The following is a 27,443-nucleotide window of genomic DNA, read 5'->3' as shown; positions in this document are numbered from 1 at the left end:
AGTCTCTTCTCCAGGCATTAAAAGCCCCATGAAGTATAAAATTTTCTATATTTGGGAATTTGAAACCATAAAGCATAAAGTCCACCTTCACTGGAGACTGCTTGTCAACACTTGCCCATCCACCCGACCTCCCAGTCAGAAGCCAGGCCACTTTACCAGGATGTTATGAAAGGATAAGATGATAGTCCTTACTATTCACAGAATGTCACACTTCTGTTTTTCTTCTGAAGTTTAAAAACAAACCAACCAAACAAACAAACAAACAAAAAACCAAAAACCAAAAAACACCAACACCTCCCTTTTTGATAATCAAAAACTATTTACTACTTTCGGGGCGCCTGAGTGGCTCAGTCGGCTAAGTGTCCACCTTTGACTTGAGTCATGACCCCAGAGTCCTGGGATCAAGCCCTGTGGGCTCCTGGCTCAGAGGGGATTCTGCTTCTCCTTCTCCCTCGGCCACTTCCTCTACCCCTTTTTTCCTCCCTGGTTTGTGTGCATGCTCTGCTGATGTGCATGCCCTCTTCCTCTCAAATAAATAGAATCTTTAAAATAAAAAGCTATTTACCACTCTTTAATCCCCATTCATACCAACAGCACATCCTTCTCAAGGAGCTGCAGCTTCTGAAAAATAAAAGCCAGGAGGGCAGGATGTTTATTGACACCTGCTGTTTCTACTATAACCCAGCCTCTCTGTTTCAGGGTCATTTCTATGCCTCCACCCAATGGGATGTCACTGCTTGACTTTATAAGCCAGAAAAGACAAATTGGTAGACTTTAGGTCTTACCCAGTCAGAGGAATTAAACTATGAGAATCTTTTTTTTTTTTTTAAACTGAAAATTGAACTGTATTTAAAAATTGGGAGATCTCACATAAGAGCAATTAAATCTTGAGATTTGGGATAAATAGCTCTCATGGTGACCATTAGCTGACACTGAGTAGCTTCTGGGCCCTGGAGAGGCTCCTGTGCTTTCCAGGTCACCTGCATTTCCATCATTCAGTCAGACGTTCATTGGTATGCAGTGGATTTTTTCTGCAATGGAGAAATGTTTTTTCCATGTCTAAGCCCCTAAAAATTGTGGAAATATATAGCTTACACCAAAAGGGCTTCAAGTTTCCAGAAAAATGGGGAAAATGCTTTCCTTTGTGGAAGTCAGGAGCATTCCCACGTATGCAATGTGCAAGCAAAGGATGTCTGTTTTGAAGGAATCCCTTCTCCTAACTCACTTGCTGATGTGACAGCAGCTTGCCTCACTCCTAAGTTCGCATCCCATGTCGGACCTCCTCAAGAGGGCAGAAACACACATGGTTATCTTTTTAAGATCTTTCCACATAAAGTTGAGACAAGGCCCTTCTGAATTTACTTCCAAAAATGCTTCTTCAGTCTAGACTGGCAAGGCCAACCCAACAGAAGTTTGCCTCATCTTTGCTCAACTTCACCCTGTGTGGAAAGCTCTCTACACCTTTCTGCTCAATTAATAATAATTAATATTATTTTGTGGGTGCCTGGGTGGCTCAGTTGGTTAAGCCTCTGCTTTCGGCTCAGGTCATGATCCCAGGGTCCTGGGATTAAGTCCCACATCGGGCTCCCTGTTCAGCTGGGAGCGTGCATGACTCCCCCACCCCTATCCTCCTGCTTGCACTCCCTTGGAGAAATAAGGAAATAAAATCTTTTAAAAAATTATTTTTTAAAAAGATCTGACATAATCTTAGTTTTAAGACTCTAGGTCTCCACTAAGTTTTCCATCTTTTTTCAACCCTGCACTGATTTTCTCTTCTCTGAATAGTAATCTATAGTAAACAGTAGATCACAATGAAAATGCATTTAGTTATACTAATTAATATATGTTCAATATATTATTTATGTTCAATAGTTTTGTGTTATAAAGAACATAGTAAGATCTTTGAGTGGCAGAGACCGTGTTTTGTATACCCTGTGTGTGTATTTATCCCCAGAAACCATTACAGAGTTGGATATAAGCCGCTTAGAAACTATTTGTTGATTGAGTCAGTGATTAAAATCTGAATTTTTGTGAATACTCTATTTACTTGTATAACTTCCACTTTTTCCCCTTATTTTCATGAGCATTTGGGTCCCAGACCTCTACCGCCTTCAGGAATCACCCTCTGAGGAGTCTCTGATTTACTAAACAACAGTGACTTTAATAGAGTACCACCGCAACCAGTGGCAATGTTAATTAGAACTGAGATCTCCTGACACATTCCTTCGCTTTACTTCAGCAATTCCTTCATTCCTCAAAAGAGCTGTTAAAAGCAGCCATTCCAAGTGGCTAAACTACTTTTGGTAAAGCAATAGTCTGTGACTGGTAGCAGTTTGTGAGTGTGTGTGTGTGTGTGTGTGTGTGTGTGTGTGTGTGCTTGTGTAACAGAGAGAGGGAGAAACCAGAAGCAGAAGGTTGGCAGACCAGGGTATTGATAGATACAGGGTATGGATAGGTATAACAGGTGAAACCTTCTTTCCTCTGTAGTGTTAGCTGTGGACTGAGTACCTCTGTTATTTAGGAAGGAGGATTATTGGTTGCAGTTCTAGTGTTTCTGGTAGGGGACAATAACGAACAGGAAGTATGAAGAAAAGGAAAAGAGTAAATACTGACTTCCATTCCAAAGCAGCAAGTCCAAAATGTGCCCTTTGCTAGTTACTTACCTATTCTGGACAAAGACCATTTCACTGATGAGTATCCTTTAGCTAGGGCATCTTTTGGTAAAAAGACCAAAGGTGAGTAAACTTCAGACTTTCTCATTTTATATATTTTTTGCTAGTGAAGCTATGACATTTTCTAGTATAGAATTGGCATATTTTAGGTGCTTTCTTTTTAGAAACATTAAAGCTACTAGCATAACAAACTTCTTTTTCCTTTTCTTCTTTCCCTCAAAAGAGGTACAACAGTAGATTCAGTAGGTAAAATTGCAGTGACATATTTGGGAATGATTGACTTCTAAAAGTTTAATTATAATGCTCTTTTGAAAGTGTGTGTCTGTGTGTGAGTGTGTGTGTAAGAGAGAGAGAAAGAGCATGAACTGGGGAGGGAGGAAGGGGCAGCGGAAGAAGGAGAGAGAATCTTAAGCAGGTTCCATGCCCAGCACAGAGCCCAATGTGGGGTTCAATCCCATAACCCCAAGATCATGATCTGAGCCAAAATCAAGAGTCAGACACTTAATGGACTAAGCCACCCAGATGCCCCTTGAGTGTTCATCTTATAGTTTCTCTGGCACATAAGAAACCCTGACTTTGTTATATATGGGATTCCACATTTCCCCTGTATTTCAAGTTTCTTTTAACATAATAGAGACACAAAAATGTCTTTATAAAAAATGTACCAGAAATCTCTTGTTCTTCCACCTTTTTCTGCATCTTTCACCATCTAAGATGGAGTGTGAGGGAATGAAAGTATTTATGTTGTTTCTTCTGGTCAGTAGACAATTTACTGCCCTACAAACACAGCTGAAAGACCCAGGAAAGCAGATTTTAGATGTCATAAAGCGAAAGAGATGCTGCGGGAGTTTGCAGTGGAAGAAAGTGAAAGTATGTTATTAATTCTGTTTATACTCTGAATTCCTTGGAAGAGTCACATCAGTGTCAAAAAACATTACAATTTGCCCATTTGTATGCACCTTTACAAATGTTTAGTAAAAGTTGAATTGGGGACCATCTAATTGTTTAATTTTTGTTTATTTCACATGTTCTTCTTCTTTTGCCCACACCTGAAAATGTTTGGGTTCCCCAGGATCTAATCTCCGTTTCCCTCTCATCTCAGTTTCCTGCTCTTCTACTTAAGAGTCAGCCAGTCTTAGGGTTCTAACCACCCCCAAAGGTCTCTAGCCTCAGTCAGTAATACTGCTAAATCTCTTTACCTACACTCCTCTAATTCCAAGTGTCTACTAGATTCTTAATTAGATGTCCAAGAGCACTGCCAACCTGACATAGTCAAAAATTGAGTCCTGACTTTCCCACCCAACCCATGGTACACAGTTCATCTCGACGACTTTTGTTTTAGTTAATGGCCTCCCAGGGACCCCTTCTTGAACCTCGGAGGGGTCGTGAATTGTTCTTGATAAAAACTGAACTGTATTATACCTATCTTAAAAATATTTAAGTAACTATAAAACATCCATCTCATAATGTTTGAAACCTAACCATGATGTGGCAGATACTGTCCATTGCTCATGTAAAGCCATCTTCCCTTTCTCCCAGAGAAGACAGACTGTTGCTTTCATTTCCCAGTAGAAGCAGAAGCCCTTTGATATAAGAGAAAGAAGTCCTCTAAAAACTCATGGAAATCCCATTCCTCTTCCCTGAGTGATGGGTCTGGAGGACATGTCTCCTCGTTTAGACTGGCGAGATGGAAGGGACTCTTGGCCGAGGAGTGATGCTGCTCAGAAATGTCAGCTCATGATCATAAAAAAAAAAAAAAAAATCATCAAAGGTAGAAGAAGGGCAAAATTAAAAACAAACAAAACAAACAAACAGGGGCACCTGGGTGGCTAGGTGGGTTAGAGACTCTGCCTTCGGCTTGGGTCATGATCCCAAGGTCCTGGGATGGAGTCCCGCATCGGGCTCTCTGCTCAGCGGGGAGCCTGCTTCCCCCTCTCTCTCTCTGCCTGCCTCTCCGCCTACGTGTGATCTCTGTCCGTCAAATAAATAAATAAACTCTTCAAAACAAAAACAAAAAGCAAAAACCCAGAAAGTCCCTTTGTCCTCAAGGACATCATTCAACAGTTGGGAAATACCTAGAGCTTCCTCCCTCCAGATCAAGTGCTAGGGGAGTTAACAGAAACTGTTATTACTTAAGCCACTGCTAATTGACATTTTGTTGCTGAAAGCATTTCAGCATTCTTGCTTTCTGGTACCAAGCTACTCTGCAATTTCTTCAGTCAGTGTTCCCCCACCTTCTACTCCAAACAAACAATTATGCTCCATTTCATAGAATTTTAGGTGGCCCTCTAGAAGGCAGACCTCTTCTCCATCATCCTCCTGGGGAGACGCTCCCGAGGTTTCAAGCTTTAGCTCAAATGTTACATCCTCAAGCAGTTACTACTTTACCCACCCAAACCCCTTGATTGTTCTTGCCACAATCATATACTCCCAGGAAACACTAAGCGATTTCCCCTTTTTTCATATTTGTGTTTCATTTGACTTCGAACACCTGAATGCAAGGATGTCTTATTCAACACTGTGATCTCAGACACTAGAACAGTGGTGATTATCTAATAGAAATTCAGGTAATGCTTTTTGGTTTTATATCTCTAGTCCTAATAGGAGTACATATTATTCATATTTTTAATCAAACTGGTACAAATTTAAATAATTTTAAAAATACTACTAATAAACCAAGATTAATCCTAGTCCCAACTGAATCGTAAGGTCAACCTTCTTAGGGAGAGATGCTTTTTTCTACAAAATATAATCTGCTCCTATGTTTCTTTTCCTTTTTGAGGAAATGCACATATCTTCTCATATACCTATAGCTATTTATACTTTACTAACAAAAATAAATTTTTACTTTCTGCTAAATTCACTTGTCTCTTCTCCAAGATTTTTATGGCTCCATCACGAAATAAGTTACATTTTAAGTCTGGGAAAGATACTGCTCTGTCTCTGCCCAGGTCCTATTCTAGAAACATCCCTTCCCAAATACGAGATCATTCATCCTGTTCCAATTTTAACTTGTGCATAACTGCCAGAGAGTCCACAGGCTAAATGCATGTAAATTGCTTTCCAAGATGAGTATCAGAGTTGAACAGAACATTAAAGGATTGGTCTTTCCTTCAGAACCCTAACATTCTTAAGGGATAGAAACCTGAACACTATAGGAGGTCACTTGATTATTTGTTTTTTGTTTTTTGTTTTTCCTTCAATTGACAGCTCTCTGTGATTCCATTATGTAGACTAATCACTTCAAAGCAAACATACGCTGCTTTTAAACATCTGAGGCTTATATAGATATTTATCTATTAACAATGCAAAATTGCATTGCAGATTTTAATTTCAACTGGTAAAATCTAAAGGTGTATTTGATTAAAACGTTCTAACTCTTCTAAAGTAGAGCTGGAAACTCAGCAGCGTGCCCACAGTCCCACTACAACATTCAGATCATCTGTCTACATGCTTCATGATATCTACTCTCTCTCCTGCCTTCAGTTTTTGTTACCTATATATCCTCACTTCCATTTCCTGTTCATTTTGTCCGAGTTGCCTAAAATCATCTCTGAAGCACAGGAAGCATAAATTCTAAATCACTTAAACTTTATAAATTAAAAGTGCTTTCAATGAGGCCTCTAGATGCTTTAGACGAAATTTAGTACAAGATGTTCTGAGCTGTTATTGCTGCTTCACCGTATAACTCCAAGAAGCACTGTTCACTTCTCTACCGTCCATGTGGATAATGCTCCCTGGAGTGTTATAACACATTGTCTCATCCCTTGGTGTGAAGGGCTGCTTATATGCTGTCTCTGTGAGTAAGGACAGCCATATCTGTGGTTATGGTCCTCTATGTGATAATGGCAACTGAAAGACCATTATCTCTCTTACCTGAGCTGTGGTTTCCTGCTAACAAAGTGGGGCTCACAGAACATCTTCCCAGTCTACTGGTAACCACAGGTGGTCCTGGTGTTCCATCCCATTCCTGAGCTTTGACAGGCTCTCTGGAAGATGCCCCGTGATGAGCTCTCTCTTTGCTGTCCAACTTTGGTAATGGCTCCGTACTGTGGCTTCGGACTTTCAGTTCCTCTGTCGATTCTGTGTATTAACCAGAATTACATTCTGTTAAACCAAAGTTGAATCCTTCCAAGATTCCTTTAAAACATTAAAGAGCGTTTTTCTCAAATGTTTTCAATATATGTGGTGGGGGGGGCACCCGGGTGCTCAGTTGTTGAGCATCTGCCTTTGGCTCAGGTCACGGTCCCAAGGTCCTGAGATCAAGCCCTGCAATGGGCTCCCTGTTCAGTGGAAAGGAAGCATGCTTCTACCATTCCCTCTGCCTGTGTTCCCTCTCTTGCTGTCTCTTCCCCTGTCAAATAAATAAAAATTATGCATATATATATATATATATATATATATATATATATATATATGTTTTTGTCAACTGGGAGTGTGTTGGAGATTACAACATTTAAATATAACAGGTGTGCAAGTTAATATCATTGGGAAATAGTTTTCTCATTGGAAGAAGAGAACCTCAATGAGTCTTCAGTCTTCTAGTAACTCTGGTGCTCAACTCCAAGGAAACTTCTTAAAGAGCATGTTAGACTCACTGTCTTTACTGTCTCATCTTCCATTCATCCTGCCACGCACTCTGAATTCATGAATTCAGCCCACCACTCTGCTAAAACTGCTTTTGCTAAGCTCACCTACTGCCTTCTAATTGGCAAATTTAAAAAACATTTTTTAAGACATTTGACAACTCTTTGATTACTCTCATTTATAACTTCAATTCTCTTGGCTCCAATAATGGCCCATCTTCCAGGGTTGTGTTCTACATCCAACACTACTTCCTTGCCATTCCTATGTTCCTTCCTCCATGCATCCTTTACGTGCCATCCCCAAGATGGGATCTTAGCCACCATTTTTCTCATTCTACATACACTCTTCCTGTGATTTTTATCTTCCTGGATTGTTAGTGATTTCTAAATAATTTATCACAATCCTGAATCATGATCCTTAGCTTTAACTCATTTATCCAATGGCCTGCTAGGTGAGTCCATCTGGATGTCCCATGGATAACACAAATTTAAACATTTCAGATCTTGGACTGACACCACTTCTCCCTAAACCAGGAGTTCCTCCTGTCCTGTCTAGCCTATCACCCAAGCAAATGCTTGTCTTTCCTTTTCTTTAACTGTTACGTCCCAACTCTATCAGTCAGCAGAGTCTACAGATTTTATTTGTGAATATCTCGCTTTCCCTTCTGTTGTACTTTGTATCACATCTTCCTCAATTAGTGTGGCTCTAACTCTAATCATTGCCCTTGAATTATTGAAGCTTGTAGCCTATTCTCTATCCTTGTTTCTCTGAAGTATGAGCTCCATATACTGTCAAAATAATCTGTTTAAAATGCAAATCTAACCAAGTGTATTTTTCAGCAAATGATTGCAATAGCCATTCTGTTACACATATACAGAAGTGCTTAAAAACACATGTAGTAAAGATGGTTTATGAGTGATCACCGCTTGCTGTGTTCTAAACAGTGTTATCTCAGGGAATGGATGTGATAGCCACTCTCTAATGCACATAGAGAAGTGTTTAAAAACAAAAACAAACAAAAAATGCAAACCTGTTTATAATGTAGCCTTGACTAAAATCCTTCCAGAAGCCTCCTTTTACCCACAGAATTACGTCTAATCTCCTTATTATGACCCACAAGATTCCCAGTGTCATTCCTCCTTTCCTCTCCAACTGCATCGTTTTCCACATGAACACTGTGCTCAAGGAACACTACCAAACGGGCTGGACCTTCTTCCTCCCCACTCCACTTCTAACTCAAACAAGGCTGTTTTTGTGCTACTGTCTTCTAACTCATCTGCTTTGAAGATCTTTGTATCTTGTCTTTGTTGCTCCTGGAAGGCTTCTCAGTCATGGTCCCTCAGTTTAAGTATCCTCCACCCATATCCCCACCCCATGCTAGGATTTCATCTCTGCATTCCATGTATCTGCTCTTCCCAAAAGGTCCTGGGTTCTTGGAAGCAAGGGCTAAGATTTGTTTTGTTTCATGGTGTCTTTAGCACCTTGCATACTGCTCAATAGGTATTTAATTAATTTATTTATTTAGTAGTTTTCTCAACACCTCAGGCATCTTTCCGATGTGTGTGGGAAGTACAATGTTCCTAATGAAACAAGAGAATGAAGCAAGTGTTGTAAATGTATTAAAGTGACACAAAGCTAATAGTATTTTCAAAAATCTGATTACTAACAATCACAAGTTGTAAAATACACCAGGTTGAAAGTTTCATTCAAATGAGAATTCGTTGGGAAAGACTGCAGTGGAAAAAAAAATCACAGAAATGGTTCAAAAAATGTGTATTTTGCTTTCTTTATGTTTTAGTTCAAACACTCAATGACTTGTAGCAGTGTGAGAACACAAATGTCCCACTTTGGTTCCCCATTACCTGAATCTATGGTGCAGAGGCAGACATGGTTTGTAATATAGTCAGAAACCCTAGGTGAGGTCATCTGAGTGGCCCAGGTTTGCAGCTCTGGCATGGTCATGGGCCAGTAACCCACATCACTGAGCACTGGGTTCTCCTCTCAAAGCTTCATTTTTCTTAATTACAAAATAGAGATAAAACCAGCCCCGTCTAACTTCTCCAATTTAACTGGAAGGATCTAATGATATTCTACATTTAAAAAAAAATTTTTTTTAAGATTTTATTTATTTGTTGACAGAGAGAGAGAAACAACAAGAGAGGGAATGCAAGCAGGGAGAGAGGGAGAGGGAGAAGCAGACCCCTCACTGAGCAGGGAACCTGACACAGGGCTTGATCCCAGGACCCTGGGATCATGGCCTGAGCCAAAGGCAGATGCTTAATGACTGAACCACCCAGGTGCTCCATTTTAATATATTTTTAAAACTAGGTAGTGCTACACATGTAAAAGATACTATTAATTTAAATAAACTCTAGCCATTTGTTCTTTATGAATTTATTTAATCTTTCGACATCTGGACTAGATAATCGCTGAGAAATTGAAAATGCAAATGGAAGATTGCCAGGCCACATATAAAAATAGAACTCCAACCCATTATCTATATGGGTAATGAGTCCAGAAATCCAGTCTACTTTCCTTGAGTCAGACTTCTAGGAAGTCAGACTACTTACTATCTCTAACAAACAATCCAGACAGCCAAACAATAATCCGTGTGACAGTTGGCCCAAAACAGCCAGGATTTACGTAATCACTGATAGCTTCCCTAATTTTTGCTCCTGCTTCCAATATGGGAATTCTCCCAGAGAGAATCAAATCTGCATTCGCATCCAGTCACATAGGATGACCCCGGGGTTGGCCTTGCTTGTAGCTTCCCATGCCAACAGCCTCCGTTTGGGTCCCATCTGAAGTCTAGCCCGTTTCCCACCAAGAATTTCTTACTTTTCTCCCTGCCTTCAAATCTCAGCAGTTCTAAGTGATGGTGGCTCACTGCCTTATTATAGCAAGCTCTGAATAAATAGCCTTTGCCTGTTCGCATTTGTTTGCTCTTCATTTCTGCGCACATTGCTATGGTTCCTTCCAGCTCCAGAAAGCTATACCGTTGTGTAAACATGTCATGAATATTATTTTATGAGAGAAAACTTAAACCAAGAGGGTGGTCTTATAATAACAACCTCAGAAAGACTCCTGGCCTTTAAATGGGCCCCATATAAGCCTGAATCCCAGTTACACTAAAATGGAATATAGGAAGTAAAAATATTTAAAAAGTGATACATTCCTGCATAATAATTACAACAAGACAATTTAACTAACACTTGCTTTTCAGCGCCCTGAGTCAAATGGAATAAAACCAGTATCAGAAAAGAACATCATAGACTATTTCCAAGCTGTTTATTCACAGTTTCAAGGAAAATGTAACTGTGGCTTCCAAATGTCACAGCCTCAAAGCCTAATGACCCATCTGTTTCACTTTACCTTCTCTTCCAGATTTCGAACAAAACATTGAGATGCTTGCTTTTATTATCAACTTCTGTATTTTTTTCCACTACCAATATTAAGCATTTACTCTCTCTCTCTCTCTCTCTCTCTCACAAACACAGACGTGCACACCCCCAGTCCTCTCCCACTGGGACTGAAACTAACCAAACTAAAAAATGCTTATACATAACATTGGATCCAATCTCCTTCCTGCGGCTTTGGGTAGCATTTTAAATATGAAAGGTTGAGGATGTGTGTCAGAGCACCTCCACTAGCATCAGTTTCTTTGTTCTTATTCAAATTACTCGCATACACAGACTGGGGAAGTGTCACTGAGGTCTCCAACCTCAACTAAATAAAAGCCCAATTCAGCTTTGGAAACAAAAAGGAGTCTTTTTTCCTTCTTTGTTTTCAGGCTCCAGAGGTTAGACTTCAGTGAATTTTGGCAGATTTATTTAGAGAAACTTGAACAAAAGGATGGAAAAAATCGTGCTACTTGGACTTGTGTGTGGATATACCTTAATATCTACCTCCCAGACTGAGGACAAAGTTGAAAAATCTGGAAGAAAATCGTAAATGTACTATTGAGAATTTTATTTGGAAATAAATCTAGTTTCCTACATAGATTCATGAGAAGCTTCCTATAAAATGCATTTTCTAAGTAAAATCCTACGAAAATCTTCAAAATAGCTGTTGCAAATAAACAAATGGAGAGCAGACAATCAGACTAAGAAATATATACAAGAAGACAGATCTACACCTCAAAGAAATCTACTCAGAGGATCAGGAGGAATTTATCCCATTCCATATATTTCAATGTTTTCTTAAAGCCTGAAGAACAAAATTGATGTTGGTACCATAAACTTTCCTGAACAAGGTCAATCTTAGGCACTGCGGTAAATTTCTAGATGGGATCTTAATTCTTTCAGATCTAAAGTTCTTAGCCTGATCATGTAGCACAAGGCCAGCTACGTGGAAGGTAGTGGTCCTTTGTTCTCCAATGAAGGACCGAATGCCATCTATTGATCTAAAACCTGATGCTCTGTCCTTCCCCCCACTCATGCTCCTGCGAGCTGTCTCTCAAAAAACAAACAAATAAATAAATAACCTTTTTCAAAATTAAAAAAATTTAAGTCTGACGCTCCCACTGAAATCTGATCTTGAACTGAAATGTTGCTGGGAGAAACGTATGTAGATTCCATTCCATTCATCTTTCAAACTGTGTGCTTTGCCTATTATGGTCTTAAATTTCTTATGGTGTTCAAGTTAAAGAAGGACAAGTAAGGAAAACAGACTAGGAGCAACCTTTTCATGACCAAAATATTTTTCTTCAGGTTTCCAATTCTATCACACTTCATGCAGCTAATTCTGAAGTTCCTTCTCAGGAATCCCCCTTCTTTATGCTGTATCTGGATTTATACTTTGTCTCTTTGGCTTCTACCTTATTCCTCCTATTGTTCTGCATGCCTTCATGGGGGCCCTGGGCCACCTAGAAGGGCTTGGCTTCCCAGGTCTGATGACTTTTACCACCAGATCTGTCCCCCACCAGATGCTTACTTTTCCCAGTTTCTCTGACTCATTCTTCCTCATCAACATTTACTCTTTCAACAGAAATGTATGGAGGAGGGACGTGGCTCAGTGGCTTAGTCCAGTGACCCAGTTGGTTAAGTGTCTGACTCTTGATTTTTGCTCAGATCATGATCTCAGGGTCATAGGGTTGAGACCACTTTGGGTTCCATGTTCAGCATTGAGTTTGCTTATCTCTCTCCTTCTGCTCCTCCCCTGCTCTCCCTCTCTCTCTCTCTCAAACAAATAAATAAAATCTTTGGGAAAAAAAAGAAGTGATAGAGAGGATTCTTGTATGTCTCCAAAACTGGAAAATCCCTGTGAAGCTCTAGAGACAAAGAAAAAAACACTATTATACTGATGGACCTGTGCATATGGCCATCTGGTGGACCACACACATAAAACTGACAGCATTATTCTCTTTCCAGACTTGCTTCCTTTCTGGCTAGGAAGGTCATGTAATTGTTGATTTATATGTCTAGTACGCCTACCAGACTGTAACAGCTTCTTAAGACTAGAGACTGTATCTTTCATGTTGGTCCTCAGTATCTAACAAAGGTCTCAGTGAGAATAGACAAGATGAATGAATGAATGCATGGTTCACCCAGGTCAGTCAGCTAATTAGCCTTCATTACTGAATCTAACCCCATCCTAAGCTGTGACGTACAACCTCTTCCTCCCACCTCTTCACCCTTACCCAGTACATAGGCGATGCCATGAACCAGTAACCCTCAATGACAAATATGAGTGAGTTAAAATTGTTTTTGTGGGGCGTCTGGGTGGCTCAGTGGGTTAAGCCTCTGCCTTCATCTCAGGTCATGATCTCAGGGTCCTGGGATCGAGTCCCACATCAGGCTCTTGGCTCAGTAGGAAGCCTGCTTCCTCCTCTCTCTCTCTCTCTCCCTACCTCTCTGCCTACTTGTGATCTCTGTCTGTCAAATAAATAAATAAAATCTTTAAAAAAAATTTTTTTTTAAATAATAAAATAAAATTGTTTTTGTGAACCCACATATGTTTCTAATTGACTTGGTGACCAATCAAAAAAGCAAGTTATTTGCCTGGGAAAACTAGTATTTTTTTGGAAATACGACCAGTCGCTCCTGGAGGAACACAAGATCTTTCCGTCTTCCTGTCCCTTCCTTTCCTCTCTCTCCCATTCCTCCCTCCCTTCCTTCCTTCCCTTCTTCCTTTTTTGCAATATATAAGAATTAACTTGCCATGTCATTTAATTATTTTTATGAACTTCCATATGGTTCAGATGATTTACACAAGATGCTTTTATCTCTGTGGTTCCTGACTGTAGTTATTCCCGAAATTTCACCCTCTCACACAGGGATTCCTTGGTTAAGAATATGGACTCAGTGCCTGGTGACAAAGGGACCAAAGCCCATGTACACGATGAGCGTTTGAGCTTCCTGTGGACAAAAGGAATGCTTCAGACTTGTCCCCTCATATCAGCGTAATCAGCAGGATCAAAGTGCCTCCATTCTATTCCAACTGCTGAACAATGGAAATAATGAAAGGTGATCAAGGGAGATTAATTAGGCAGAAAAGATAGCACATTTGAAGTGCTGAAGGAGGCACTGAGCTAAATTGCATTATCAGATGGGTATTAGATTCAATCATCAAATTTAAAACCGAAAGAGACCTTAGAAATCACAGTTGTAACAGCTCATGAAAAGCAAGGTGTGTGTATGTCATTACTGAGCTGGTCCCATGCCTTTGGGAGGAGAGCTCCAGGGAGGGGACATCTCACCTCATGGGGAAAGTCTGGCTCCCTTTTGAACATGTTTAATTGCTAGAAAGCTCTCATACATAGCCCAAGTCGACCTCCCTCCAAGCACCACCATTAGTTGGTTGTTGGTAGTCCTGTTTCTGGAGCAACTCAGAACTAGTCTATTTCTGTTTTAAGCAGACACCCTTTAGAATCCAGAATGAGGCAGCCTGTCTGCTGCTGCTCACATCTTCTTTCCAGTACAAATCTAGAGCTCTCACCCTTCCGGGGACACTGGCCTGGATGCTAATTGCACATCATGGAGTCTTTTAAAACTGTGGTCTCTGGAGCTGGTCAGAGCCAAACAGCCTGATGTGGTTTTCCTATGAGTCCAAGTGAGCACCAGGGTCCTTTCCTTACACTTCTGTTATTCCATCTCCCCAGTCTCTAGGGAAAAGAGGGCACAGGCTCCCATGTTTCCATAACAAAAGGGCATGAGGGAGCAGGACCAATTTTTTTTATTTTTTATTATTGCTCCTCTCTCATGTGAACTCTGTCATTTGGGTCAGTTCTGTCAATTCCAACATCTAAGGGATGTCACCTCTTCAAATATAAATAGAAAAAGAACCATAGCTCAGGCAACTGGAGAATACATGGTTTTAAATAAAATTGGAAAGAAAGTCCATGTTTTTGTGAAGAAGTTACACAGAGTAAAACCTCCATTTTAATAAGATAGATAAGGTGTATTACTTAACAAAATAATAGAATAGATGAGGCACACTGGAGTAGAATAGAATACCCAAACAATCCTAAATGATTTTGCAGGTGAAAAAGAGCTCAGAACCTTTGTGCATCTTGTTCAAGGTCACACAGATGGCAATTAGCAAAGACCTGATAAACCCACAGGTTTCCTGGCCACTGTCCAGCATGTATCTCTCACAATAAGACTTCGGAACTCACATACTGACTTATATTCAACAGTTCATTTTATTATGGTTGCAGGGAATAACACTTATCATAGGGTATGATGATAAACAGAATTTCAAACATCATCTTTGGTCTTTAAAAACTCTCAATTAAACATCTAGATGATTTAATTATTCACTTTTTTTTTTTAATCAAGGTGGATGAGGATTGTAGAGATACTGCCAAATTAACTCTACTTAAAACACCTTCACTGAAGTCATCAAGCATAGCTCAAATGTTGACAATTTCTTTAAGAAATTCTAGTACTGCAGGGTAATGAGAGTCACTTTACTCAGAGAATGCAAAGTATAGTTTTGTTTGTTCTCGTAATGCAGAAGCCAAGAGGATCTGTGGGCAGAATCCAGGCAGATGCTGACCAAATATGCTTGCTTACTCTGGGCATGCACTTAAACTATACTTTCCAGCATTCCTTGCAGTGAGGGGAGCCACATAACTGAGGTCTGGCCATCAAAATGAGGGTGGACCACAGGGAAACTTCCTAGTAACTATGGGGAGAACTTCCCAATTTCCACTGGACCCACTAATGGATTATCCCAGGCCTGGGACGTTTGTTGTGTCTTATGACATGAACAAGAGATAGGTTGTATTGTATAAAGCCACTGACGTTTTGTAGTTATTTGTTATAACAATTGAACTAATGTAGATTTTAACCAATAATAGTTCTCATTTTTCTTCCTATAAAATATAGTTTAAATATAAATTCCTTGACTTTCTACTGAGGACAATATTTTTGTTGGCATACTGACAGAAAAATGAGGGGCAGAGAGATTAGTCAAACTGCCAAATGCCAGTGTAAGAATTTGGCAGGCAATGCTGCTTTCTTAACTCTAGTTCTAATAAAAATACTTTATAAAATTGATAAATACATTTTTAGTGAATATTTAATAAGTATTTTAAATACTATGGCTTCAATAAATGTATGCTGAATGTACAAGTGGAAGAATCTCTAAAATGATTGTTCAAACAGCTTATATATTTTATTTATACTCATGTGAATGAAGATAATACCACCCCTATTTTTTCCAAATTGTTTTTCATTCAAAATAGTAGCAAAGAACAAAATCTCTAAGAAGCAATTTTTAAAATAAGACCTTTAAAAAATATTCACAAATAAAGTAGTGACTATTTCTTTAAAATAAAAATAATTTTGATATAAATTAGATGTACTGAGGAAATATTTACAATAAATTAAAATATTTTGCAGAACCATTCTGGAGAGGGGTTAAGATGATCTTGAGTCCACACTCAGTAAGTTCAATAAAACATCTTTCTTGAGACTTAGTTTCCTCAAATAAAACTGTAGATTAAAATAAATTATTTCTAAGTATCCTCCTGAGTCTAAAATTGTATATGTCTATAAACCCAAAGCTAGTACGAAAAGCAAAATCCTTCATGAAGATTCAATAGTATTACTATTTCTGTTCCAAATTATACCTCTACTTTATATTTCAGAATGTTTTACATTTGTCAAGGTGACTTTTTTTGTAATTCAATTTAATTCCCCTGCCAGTCAAATCACAACAAACTCAAAAATAAATTAAGAAAGTGAGCTCTTAAACAACATTAATGAATTGTTTAGCATCATTGGCAATTGTAACATCCAACTTTTTTTTCCTGCCACCTGATGGGGAGACTTGAAATAAATGAGCCCTGGTTTTAAAAAATATATAGGTAATATTTTCAATGTTATTCCCTGTTTCCTAGTTACTAGTGGAAAAGCAGAATGTCAGCTCTAAACAATGCCCAGCAGCAGGAGCACTGTGATGAAAATTTCCACGGACTCTGTGGCTCCTTTGCATCAGAAGTTGCACTACACTCTTTATAAATAATATTCCTCATCTTTGCATAGCCTTCCCAGGCTTGTCTAGTGATAACCTTCACTGTTCAGGAAACTTAGGCTCCTGCTGCGAATAAGTTCATCAAGGTCAGTCAAGGGTGAGTATTTGGAGGAACCAGAATTTGAACTTAGGGCTTTCTGAACAAATAGCCACACCAGTGTCTCTTTTGTTTAGTTTCCTTCTCTTCCCTTGGGGTTCTTTTAAGGAGGATTATTTACCTCATTTTGAAAGGTAATCAGAAAAACTTTTAAAACCCATCTCCTCTTTCTTTTTTTTTTTTTTTTTTTTTTTTTAATTTGAAGATTCCACGTGCATAGATGGCTAAGTCCGTTAAGCGTCCCACTCTGATTTCAGGTCATGATCTCTGGATCATGAGATCGAGCCCTGAGTTGGGCTTTGTGTTCAGTGCAGAGTCTGCTTAAGACACTCTCTCTCCCTCTCCCTCTACCCCTCATCCTGCTCGCTCTCTAAAATAAATATATAAAATCTTATAAGAAAGAATTTTAAAAAGTTGGAGATTGTATAAACAGGAAAATTAATACAATGAGATTTGGGAGAAATAAGTTGTCAGTCTACATGGCAATGATTATGCACAACTCAGCTTCTAAGACACGTCAACAGGCAAGTTATACAGAGGTCCATAGCAGTTTTCAGAAAGGATTAAATTCCCACAGCACACTGTAATCCAAAGCACAGCTATTAAGTGATATTTATCAGTAACAGAGGAACAAGTCAGAAAATAAAGAACATGCATTTTTAAAGACTGCTTTTAGCAGTTTACTCTGACATACTTTTTTTGGATTGCTTTGATTAAAAAAGGCAAGTGAAAAAAATTTTCTTATTATGTTCAACCAATAGTAAAATGCATATGTCTTGCTGCATATGTATAGACTTTTTTTTTTTTTTTTTTTTTTTTTTGGTCAGGCACCATGACAGTGAGAGACTAAGCAGTGAAATAAAACACCATGACTAGGGACGCCTGGGTGGCTCAGTTGGTTGAGCAGCTGCCCAACCAACAGGGTCATGATCTCAGGTCATGATCTCAGGGTCCTGGGATCGAGTCCCGCATCGGACTCCTTGCTCAGCGGGGAGCCTTCTTCTCCCTCTGCCTCTGCCTGCCATTCTGTCTTGCCTGTGCTCGCTCTCTCTCCCCCTCTCTCTGATAAATAAATAAAGTCTTTAAAAAAAAAAAAAAACAACAAAAAAAACACCATGACTTCTAGCAGCATGGGGTTCCTTCTCTAAGAGGAGAAAAAAAATAACTTACATGAACTAATACAGTATTAGAGCTCTGATAACAGCAATAAGAAGAGATGGTAGACAATGAAAGGATAGTAGATGGTTTTTCCTGGTAGAGAGGTAAGGAAACCTTGATTAAATAGTGATTCAAAGAATGGCATGAGGAAAGAGAGAGTGGGTTAGATGAGTTTTGCAGCCAGGGGAAACTAGTTGGGGTTTTGTGTTTTTTTCTGCATTTTATTTTTTTATTACCTTTTTAGGGATTTATGTATTTATTTTGAGAAAGCACGTGCATGAGCAGGGAGAGGGGCAAAGGGAGAGAAATAGTCTCGAGCAGACTCCCCACTGAGCAGGGAGGGACCCCCCGACACAGGGTTTGATCTGACCTGTGCCGACATCATGAGTTGGATGCTCAACTGACTGAGTAACCCAGGTGCTTTTTTTTTTAATTTAAATTCTAGTTATAATATTAATATAATATGATATACTACTATTAAATTCTAGTGAGTTGACAGTTCAATACTGGTTTCAATGGTTCGTCATTTACTATAACACCCAGTGCTCATCACAACAAGTGCCCTCCTTAACCCTCACCACCCATCTAGTTCACCCCCCACCGATCTCCATCCAACAACCCACAGTTTGTTCTCCACAGTGAAGAGTCTCTCATGATTTGTTTCCCTCTTTCTCACTTTACCCCCTCCTGAATGTTCATTCATTTTGTTTCTTAAATTCCACATATGAGTGAAATTATATGGTATTTGCCTTTCTCTGATCGACTTATTTCATTTTAACATAACACAATCTAGCTCTAGTCACATCGTTGTAAATGGCAAGATTTCATTCTTTTTGATGGTTCAGTAGTACTCCATTGTGTGTGTGTGTGTGTGTGTGTGTGTGTGTGTGTGTGTGCTGTATCTTCTTCATCCAATCATCAGTTGGTAGGCATTTGGAGCCTTTCCATAGTTTAGCTATTGTTGACAAGAGTCATATATAGCCTGCTATAAATATTGGGGTACATGTACTCCTTCCAATGTGTATTTTTGTATCCTTTGGATAAATACCTAGAAGTGTAACCGTTGGATCATAGAATAGTTCTATTTTTAAATTTTTGAGGAACTGCCATACCGTTCTCCAGAATGGCTGCTCATAATTGTTGAACCCACATGGGTCTTTCCTTGGGTCTGTCCTCCCAAAAGCTAATCCTGCCTAACAACAAACTTCCAGCTTGACAAAAAAGCAAAAGCAAACCCAATACTTTACAAAGAATGGTACAGAGAAACCGTGGTTCAGGCTCCATAAGAAGTTCAGTCTGTCTGGAAGAAAGCCTTTATATTAGGAAAGAAGGGGACCTAAATTAACATAGAAAAAAAGAAACAAATTAAGGAGGATTTTGAGTGACAATCTAGAGTTTGTATTTTTGAGGAGCAAAGTATGTGGTGTCCTTAGCGTTAAAGGAATATTCTCCCAGAGGAAGTATGTAAGAAGGGCCAAGAGGTAGATGTGGGAGGAGTTTTCCCAGGTCAGAGGCTCATTATCAACACCATCTTATCTCTGGGCACATGAAACCCACAGAAATTCAGGTATCACCATCTTAACATTATGATGCCATCAACTTCTTCAATGTCCTTTTCAGTGGGGTGTACAGATATAGATACAAAGATGCAGTAATAGAAAATGTTTTGTAGTGTTTCCTTATATAAACAATGTTTAGTATTTGCATTTAATGTAGAGAAACTTGTGACTATTTACTAGATGAAGACCACTTTTTGAACTTCAAAAATCCATCATATGTTTAATGACAAGAAAATCATTTTTAACCACCTCATTGGTCTTAATCTGATGCCAAAATTCAGAGAAAAATACCAGACAAGGTTATACAGAGAACTCATTAAATAACTACTCTGAACTCAGAGTCAATTCTTTGCATATTAAAAACAGAACATAATTATGGAAAATGTCCTTATTGTTCAACAATTCTTTTTTACTTTAAAATAGTGCATAAAAATGCAAATGTCTCTTTATAATTTACCACATGAAATATTTATGCCCACAGCTCCTAGCAATCCCTGATAATGCCAATGGTGAGCTTTTAGTTCTTCCTTCCCATTTAAGATCTGACATTCTAAAGCTTATCTTGCTCCTTCTACATCTAGTACCATCACAAGTATGATAGAGAAACTACTGATAAAAATCTCTTAGAGGGACAAATAGAATTCTAAAAACTTGGTAAAGAGAGTTTTAGGGTTACAAAATCTTTATAGCCTGAATCAGGCACACATTTTGACTTAGGATGTTTTAAGATATCTATGTCTTTTGATAAATTCCAAATCATATGCCAACAGTTAGAGAAGACCTGACAGTAGAGTCGTTCTTAAGTAGGACACAAGGAAGAAAATTAACATAAAGCTAACAATCTAAAAAAGAATCTTCTTGAAGAAAGGAGGCCACAGGGACTCAAACATATGTGATTTTTACATTTTCCTCCTTCCATTTGCCCCAGTCACAGCCATGCCGAATAGAGACTGTCATAGAACAATGATCTCTGGATATAGTTTTTGGGGAAACTTGACCCTGTCATCATCTAGGTGACATTGGGCACATTTTCTTTCTGTGCTTCTGTGTACACATGTATCAAATAAGGGGTTTGGACCAGAGCGTCCTTAAGGTGTTTTTCTGGATCTGAAATTTTATGGAGGAAAAATTTAAAAGAAGGTGCCAAAAATTGAAAACATATACTTATTTCCTCAGTTTAAAGTGAAATAGGGCTTATGTGGACTTAAATACTGTACAGAAATCGTATTTGATCAAAGTACCACCTCCTGAAGTCCAATGTTCTTAAGATTACAACTTTGGCCTGTGTAAGGAGGTTTTCAGACTAATAATGAAACCTTACCATAGGACAAAAGAGGGATAGTTTTACCTATAAGTTATCCTTAGGTGGTGTTCATAGCATGAGCAATTACATGGCCAAAATGCAGAAGAAATGATGCCAAACCCAAGGAGAAGTAACAATACTATGAAAAGAATATAAAAAAAATACATGGCTATAACTTGAATTGCCCTTTTTATAAGATACTCAAGAGGATTTAGCTTTATGAGCAGATCCCTTCTTAACTAAGACCACTGGGAGAAAGCAGACCAATTATCTATCAAATGAAAGGAATACAAATTAACTTTTTCTTTGACAAGAAAAAAATTGTGGAATTCTACCGATGCCTCTACAACATTTCTGTTTTCATCTATTTTCTTAAGCAGCAAAGTCAGGATAACCTTTTGAACAACAGCAGAGAAAGAGAATCACTGGAAAGATCAAAACAATATTTTGCTATTAGACATTTATAGATTGGGAAGACTTTGGTAATGTAGGACACTTTTATGTATCCTCAAGACTGAGTTAATGTGCACAGGAAATTACTATTAGGCATTTGGGATCAAAATTGATGTTCCTGTTGCATGGGTTATTGCCACAGTTTTATGGAAATGGCTTAGATGTTGTTGGAAGATATAAAATTAGTGTTAACAACACAGTGCATGGGTTCTCTTTAGAAATTCAGAAGCCAAGTACAGAGGGTTCATACCTATGAATGCCACGACCTGGGAAGTCCCAACCCCAACACAGAGTAAACAGAGTAAACAGAGGTGATTTGGGGTTATGAGACTCTGGGTGTCAATTCAGACTTAACCCCTAATTAACTGGGAGACTTTGGGCAAATGGTTTTCCCCTTCTGAACCTTCATTTGCTTATCTTTAAATGAGGCATCTGGACTCAAGGATCTTCAAGTTTAGGATTCTACTGATAAATACCAGAATACATTGTATATTAAAGATTCCCAGGCCTAACCGCATATTAGAAACTTATGGAGAGCCTTCAAAAAATATCCATGCCTGGGTCATAATTAGATTACATTGCTGAAGCTGGGGTCTTGACATGGGTTAAAAAAAAAAAAAATTGACATTGATAATTTTTTAAAAGCTTCCCAAGACTTTCTATAGCAAAGTCAGTGTCAGAACCACTGTTCTACACTTAATGGAACATTTTTAGCAACACTTAATATATTTTTCATTACTCTTTTTGTAGATTGGCTGGGTTCTCTATTTCCCTGATTTTCCATATTTTAGCTGAAAGCTTTTTAATTATCTTTCCTTACCCAAGAGAAAGGAAAAAAAAATTGCAGCTGATCTATTTTATATTTATTAAAATTCCTTGAAAAATTTTTCATAGGTAGAGAAGAAAAATGCTTGACCACATCAAATTTTAAACCAATCACTATGATTTATTTATTTGCATTATGATTGTTCCCCATCTTCATAAATAAGGGGAAATTGAGCTGCCAAAACTTGGAACATACACAATCAGTGAGTGGGTGGGTGAGAATTTGTTGTTGAATTTTGATTCTTTTGCTTTGCTTCTTCAGCTAGGCTGCCTTATAATTGATAAGGAAACCAGCAGTTTAAGGAACATAACTGCTTTACATCATCTGCCAAACAATCATTAGGAGATACAAAGTCACTGATCTAAGACAGCCACAGCACATCATACTTCTCAGTGTTGTCTGTTTTCTATGCCCATTTTTTTTTTTAAATCATAGTTCTCTCTTTTAATTTTCAAAGGAAAGACAAGCTTTGCTACTAGTAGATGGGAGGTGTGTGGGTAGTTGAATACATGCACAGGTGCAATCAACATTAATTAAGACTCAAATCATTTTAACAGGCAGATGGAGAAATGCTTCAGTCTTCTTTAAAAGAAACAGAGGCATTCAGGCACTAAAAATATTAATGCATGGGAAGAAAAATATCATTTCCATTCTTCCTGAAAGATGTAATTCTGAAAATATGTTCATAACTGTTGCTGAAGCAAACACTAAAAGTTAAGAAGAATAATCCCTTCATCACAAAGGGTAGAAAGAATAATTAAATTCTATCAAAGCAAATGCAAAACTTAGATTGTTGGAATCACAGTTATTAATGGCCAGGTTTGAGTAGTTAAAAAAGTCATAGCTATTAAGGTTTCATAAGCAAAACAAGGCAGAAATGTTAACCCTTTAAAGGGAAATATAACTGATGACTACAGAATTAAATGTATAAAGCATAGCATTTCTCGCTGATTTTAATTCACCAATTCTCTAGATAAATATGGCTAGAATAAAGAAATGGTGCTTGGGAATCATTGTTGGCCAATCTGGATTTTTTCTTAGTTTTCTTAGGAAAAATTATGCATATAAATTTGAAGAGGGGGCGGAAATCCAGCACTTGTTTATAAAAAGTCTCTGATTAACTAGGTTAATCCAAAATGGTATTTTAAATGAACTTAATCAAGAAGATCAAGTAAAGCTATAGGCAAAACTCATAGATATCTATTTAAATGTTGATTTCTTAGCATCTCAAGAGTATTCAGGAGAGCTGGAACTCTTTTCAGAATATGCTTTTACCTAACAGCCTATTTTTTGCTCTAGTATTTGAACCTCTTTGGATTTTAGTTTGTCTCTAACATGAGGAAGTTAAATAAGACTATTTCCAAAGCTCAGCAAATATTTATAGAGTGCCCACTGTGTGACTCATGGTCAAGGGACAGAGAGTAGCAAGTTAAGGGTCTTTTCTCTTTTTAAATTTTTATTTATTTATTTAAGAGGAGAGAGAGAGAGAGAGAGAGAGAGAGCATGAGAGGGGGTAGGGGCAGAAGGAGAAGGAGGAGCAGGTTCCCCGCTGAGCAGGGAGCCCCCTGCAGGGGTCGATCCCAGGGCCTGAGATCATGTCCTGAACCCAAGGCAGACGCTCAACCAACTGAGCCACCCAGGAACCCTGCAAGTTAAGGATCTTATTCTCCACTTGTTCTCTTTGGAGCAAAGGAAGGTAGGATACAAGAGTTCTCGGGAAATGTCATATGGTGATATCATTCCACTTCTCTTTCTTTCTTTTCTTCCTCCCTCCTTTCCTCCGTCCCTCCCTTCCTTCCTTGTTCCTTCTTTTCGTTTCTCCCCCTTTCCCCTTTCCCTCCTCTCCTCGTTCCCTCCCTCTCTCTCCTGCTCTCTTTTTCAGGTTACTTTCAGGTGAGACGCATGCCACCGGCCCCTTGTTTCACCTCCGCATCCGCTTCTCTTCATGTTTAGTCTCTCACACACACATACACACGAGGCATGAATGAGCTGTTTCATTACAGAGTGCCTCAGGAATAGAGCCGTTTATTTTCTGCCTTTTCATGAATTCAAAGCAAATAAGACAGGACCTGCATTAGATATTACTCTTTATTTCTGATGTTACAAATGTGCTTTATTAGCATGAGGCCTTGTCTCATAAGTTATCTGGGAGCAGACTTCTTTGTGGCAGAATCCATCTGCATGATGAATAAGGCCTAAGAGAGTTCCAATATCCATGGTATGGGGTTAGGCTTATGGATTAAAAAAGAGGAAGGGAAACGGAAAAACCAAAGGAATAGGAGAAGAATAAGGAGAGAGTAGTGCGGGGTTAATGTTTACGTCTCAAACAAAAACCACTTGTCTGCTGAGGGTCACCAGACCCAGTCCAGTCCACTGGCGTGGATCAAGAATGTCCAGGCCTTTGTGAGCTTCAGAGTCTAAGGAGATGTGGCAACACGGGCCAGGAGGGCCAGAATGGCACAGCGTAGATGCAGGGGACAGAGAGACACAATGCTTTTTAAAAATGCTCCATTCTAGGAGCACCTAGATGGCTCAGTTGTTTGAGCGTCTGACTCTAGATTTTGGCTCAGGTATTGATCTCAGGGTCTTGAGATTGAGCCCTGTGTCAGGCTCCTCTAAGCAGGGAACCTGCGTAAGATTCTCTCTCTCTCTCCCTCTGCCTCTCTCCACCCCAACTCATGGGTACGTGATCTGTTTCTCTCTACGTGATCTGTTTTAGGGGTGCCTGGGTGGCTCAGTGGGTTAAAGACTCTGCCTTCGGCTTGGGTCATGATCTCAGGGTCCTGGGATCGAGCCCCGCATTGGGCTCTCTGCTCAGCAGGGAGCCTGCTTCCCCATTTCTCTCTGCCTGCCTTTCTGCCTACTTGTGATCTCTATCAAATAAATAAACAAAATCTTAAAAAATAAATAAATAAAATACTCAGTTTTAAATCTCTCTCTCTCTCCTCTCTCTCTCTTTTAGCTATATATCTTTATAACAATGTTTTTGGCTGCCAAATCTTCCCTCACAAGGTACCTTCCTCATTAATAAATGTACCTCCCATCTTCATTTGGATTCTCAGGTTTTATTGCCTGACAATTCAAAATAAAGAATCTAGAACCTGGAATAGTGTCTGGCACACACTAGGTGTTTTATAAACATGCATCAAATGAAAGAAAGACTGAATGAATGCCTATATGTGGTTAAAATGTTTATGAGTTACTAGCATCAAAAATTCCCCAAATACTTAAGCATAAACTTACCCAAGGGAATAAAAGGCATGTACACTGAACACTACTTCTTCCATCAGGTTTTGCTTAGGATTCTGGAACTTACCATGAGGCCGACTCTCCTTTTCTGTCCTTTTATGTGGCTTGCACATTAACTCTTGAAAGGAGCTTGGCTGGTCTTCAGTAGGAGGCCCTCACCAGAAGGAAGCCCAGGGTGCTTGCCCTGATGGTTACTGTTCCTCTGTCTAGCTGGGTATGATTTGTATTCCTATTTCACTGCCTTCAATTCAGATATGTAACATACAAGTCTCCAAAAATTTTGCTACGTGTGATATGTCTTACTTCAAAAACCTTGGAACATACGTGTCTGAAGACCTTACTCTGGTAGAGGCGATACTGCTTGTTTGTGGATTATATTTGAAGGCAAGTGGGTGCCCTTTAGGGGTTGCTTTCCCTTCCCCAGTCCCAGACCTAGGGGTCGCTGTTAATTGGAAGACACCACAGATGTAGCTGACACAGCAGCTCCCAGTCCCCGAGGGGCACAAAACTCAGGTCTGGCTTCATTATCTAGCTTCCATAGTCTTGACTATTCTTAGAAGAACTTTTAAAATTAATAAAGAGAGGATGCTGAAGTCCAGGGAAATACACCTTTTAGACCAACATGGATTGGGCGCTGGGCTCCTTAAATGTCAGCTACTTGTAAGTTTCTGTAAGTCTTCCATTGATTTCACATGGAAGTAGGTCAGGACTGCTTTTAACTGGAGAAGCTGCATGCTGCAGGTTTCATTTTACTATGAGGAGTGAATATTAAAAATTGATGTGTAAAGCAAACCTCTGCTTAATTAGCATCTCGATAAAGACTTTAACTGGGAAAGCCATGGAAGTTAATAAAATATGAGAAAATTGACAATGACGTATTTCAATAGCTATTTCTGTGTCATAGCCTCTCATTTATGAGAAATACTATGGCTGGTCACACCACTCATTGCCTACTTATGCTAGTTAACCTGTACTGAGGAGGTTAGCATTCTTTCTGTGTATGTGGCTATATGCAAAATTCTGTACAAAATTTAAGTGTTTGTTGTTGTCTTATGGCATTGAAATTTTCAAATGCTAACCTTTAAGGTTTTTTGTTTGTTTGTTTGTTTGTTTGTTTGCTTATTAAGTGACCACTTTAAAAGAAAAGGCAATTCTATTGAATCTGCTTAGACCCAGCAACTTTGACTGTCCTCCCTCTACATACTAAGTATTTTTTATATTAAGCGCTTAGGGTCTTCTTGGTTTCCAACTAATTCATTGGTTAATACCTATGCCTTTTGAGAAGCAGAGTTTTTATTTAAAAAATAATTTTAAGCAGGAAAAAAATATTTATTACATTTGAAAACCATGCCAACCTCCTCAGTTCTAGTGACTTTTTTCTTTTCTTTTTTCTTTTCCTTTTCTTTTGCTGTTGAGAATCTTTCACCAACATGTTTCATGTTGCCTGAACCTTTGTTTTCTGTTTTGTTTTATTTTAAAGATTTTATTTATTTGAGAAAGCATATGAGCAGGGGGAGAGGCAGAGGAAGAGAGAGAAGCAGACTCTCCACTGAGCACAGAGCCCAGTGCCTGGAGACTCTACCCCAGGACCCTGGGATCATGACCGGAGCCAAAGACAGACACTTAACTAACAGAGCCACTCAGGCATCCCTTACCTGAAGCTCTGTACAATGAAGACAGCTTCCTTGTTCTCAGAGCTGTTCTTTCTAGAATAGGGTTAACTGTACTGCATCAGGTGTGATGTCCTTCCAAATTCAAGACTGAGATATCATTCAGCAACCTGAAAGCAGCCTGCCCCCTGTGGGAGCAGAGAATGGCTTACATTTTCCCTAATGCTTTATGCTCCTCACATCAAGCATTGGATGAGCCACTTAAGATGTCAGATCCTTTACCCAAGCCTAACTGAAGAGAGTTATACGAACAATATAGAACCTCTGAAAATTTAATTCATTTTTGACCTTACTTCGTTTTTTAATAAAATATTTATTTTTTCCACAGAGAGCTAAAAGTTATAGTTGCACAGCAATTTACATTTTACAAGGTCTTTTCTTGAACCCAA

The 27,443-nt window shown here is 38.9% G+C and overlaps 1 protein-coding gene across 7 annotated transcripts in view; it reads right to left on the bottom strand.

Annotated features, from left to right (window-relative positions):
• Window positions 1-27,443, bottom strand: part of NYAP2 (neuronal tyrosine-phosphorylated phosphoinositide-3-kinase adaptor 2) — a 313,460-nt gene that overhangs the window by 118,471 nt on the left and 167,546 nt on the right. For all 7 annotated transcript variants that reach the window (XM_032354996.1, XM_032355000.1, XM_032354999.1 and 4 more), the window contains one exon: window positions 6,549-6,755. In XM_032354996.1, the coding sequence (XP_032210887.1) occupies window positions 6,549-6,755 (207 nt within the window). The remainder of the gene's footprint in view (window positions 1-6,548; window positions 6,756-27,443) is intronic.

The sequence above is a fragment of the Mustela erminea genome, chromosome 8 (assembly GCF_009829155.1).
Source record: "Mustela erminea isolate mMusErm1 chromosome 8, mMusErm1.Pri, whole genome shotgun sequence".
In the NCBI taxonomy this organism is placed as follows: Eukaryota; Metazoa; Chordata; class Mammalia; order Carnivora; family Mustelidae; genus Mustela; species Mustela erminea.
This window is presented reverse-complemented; position numbering and strand designations above follow the sequence as displayed.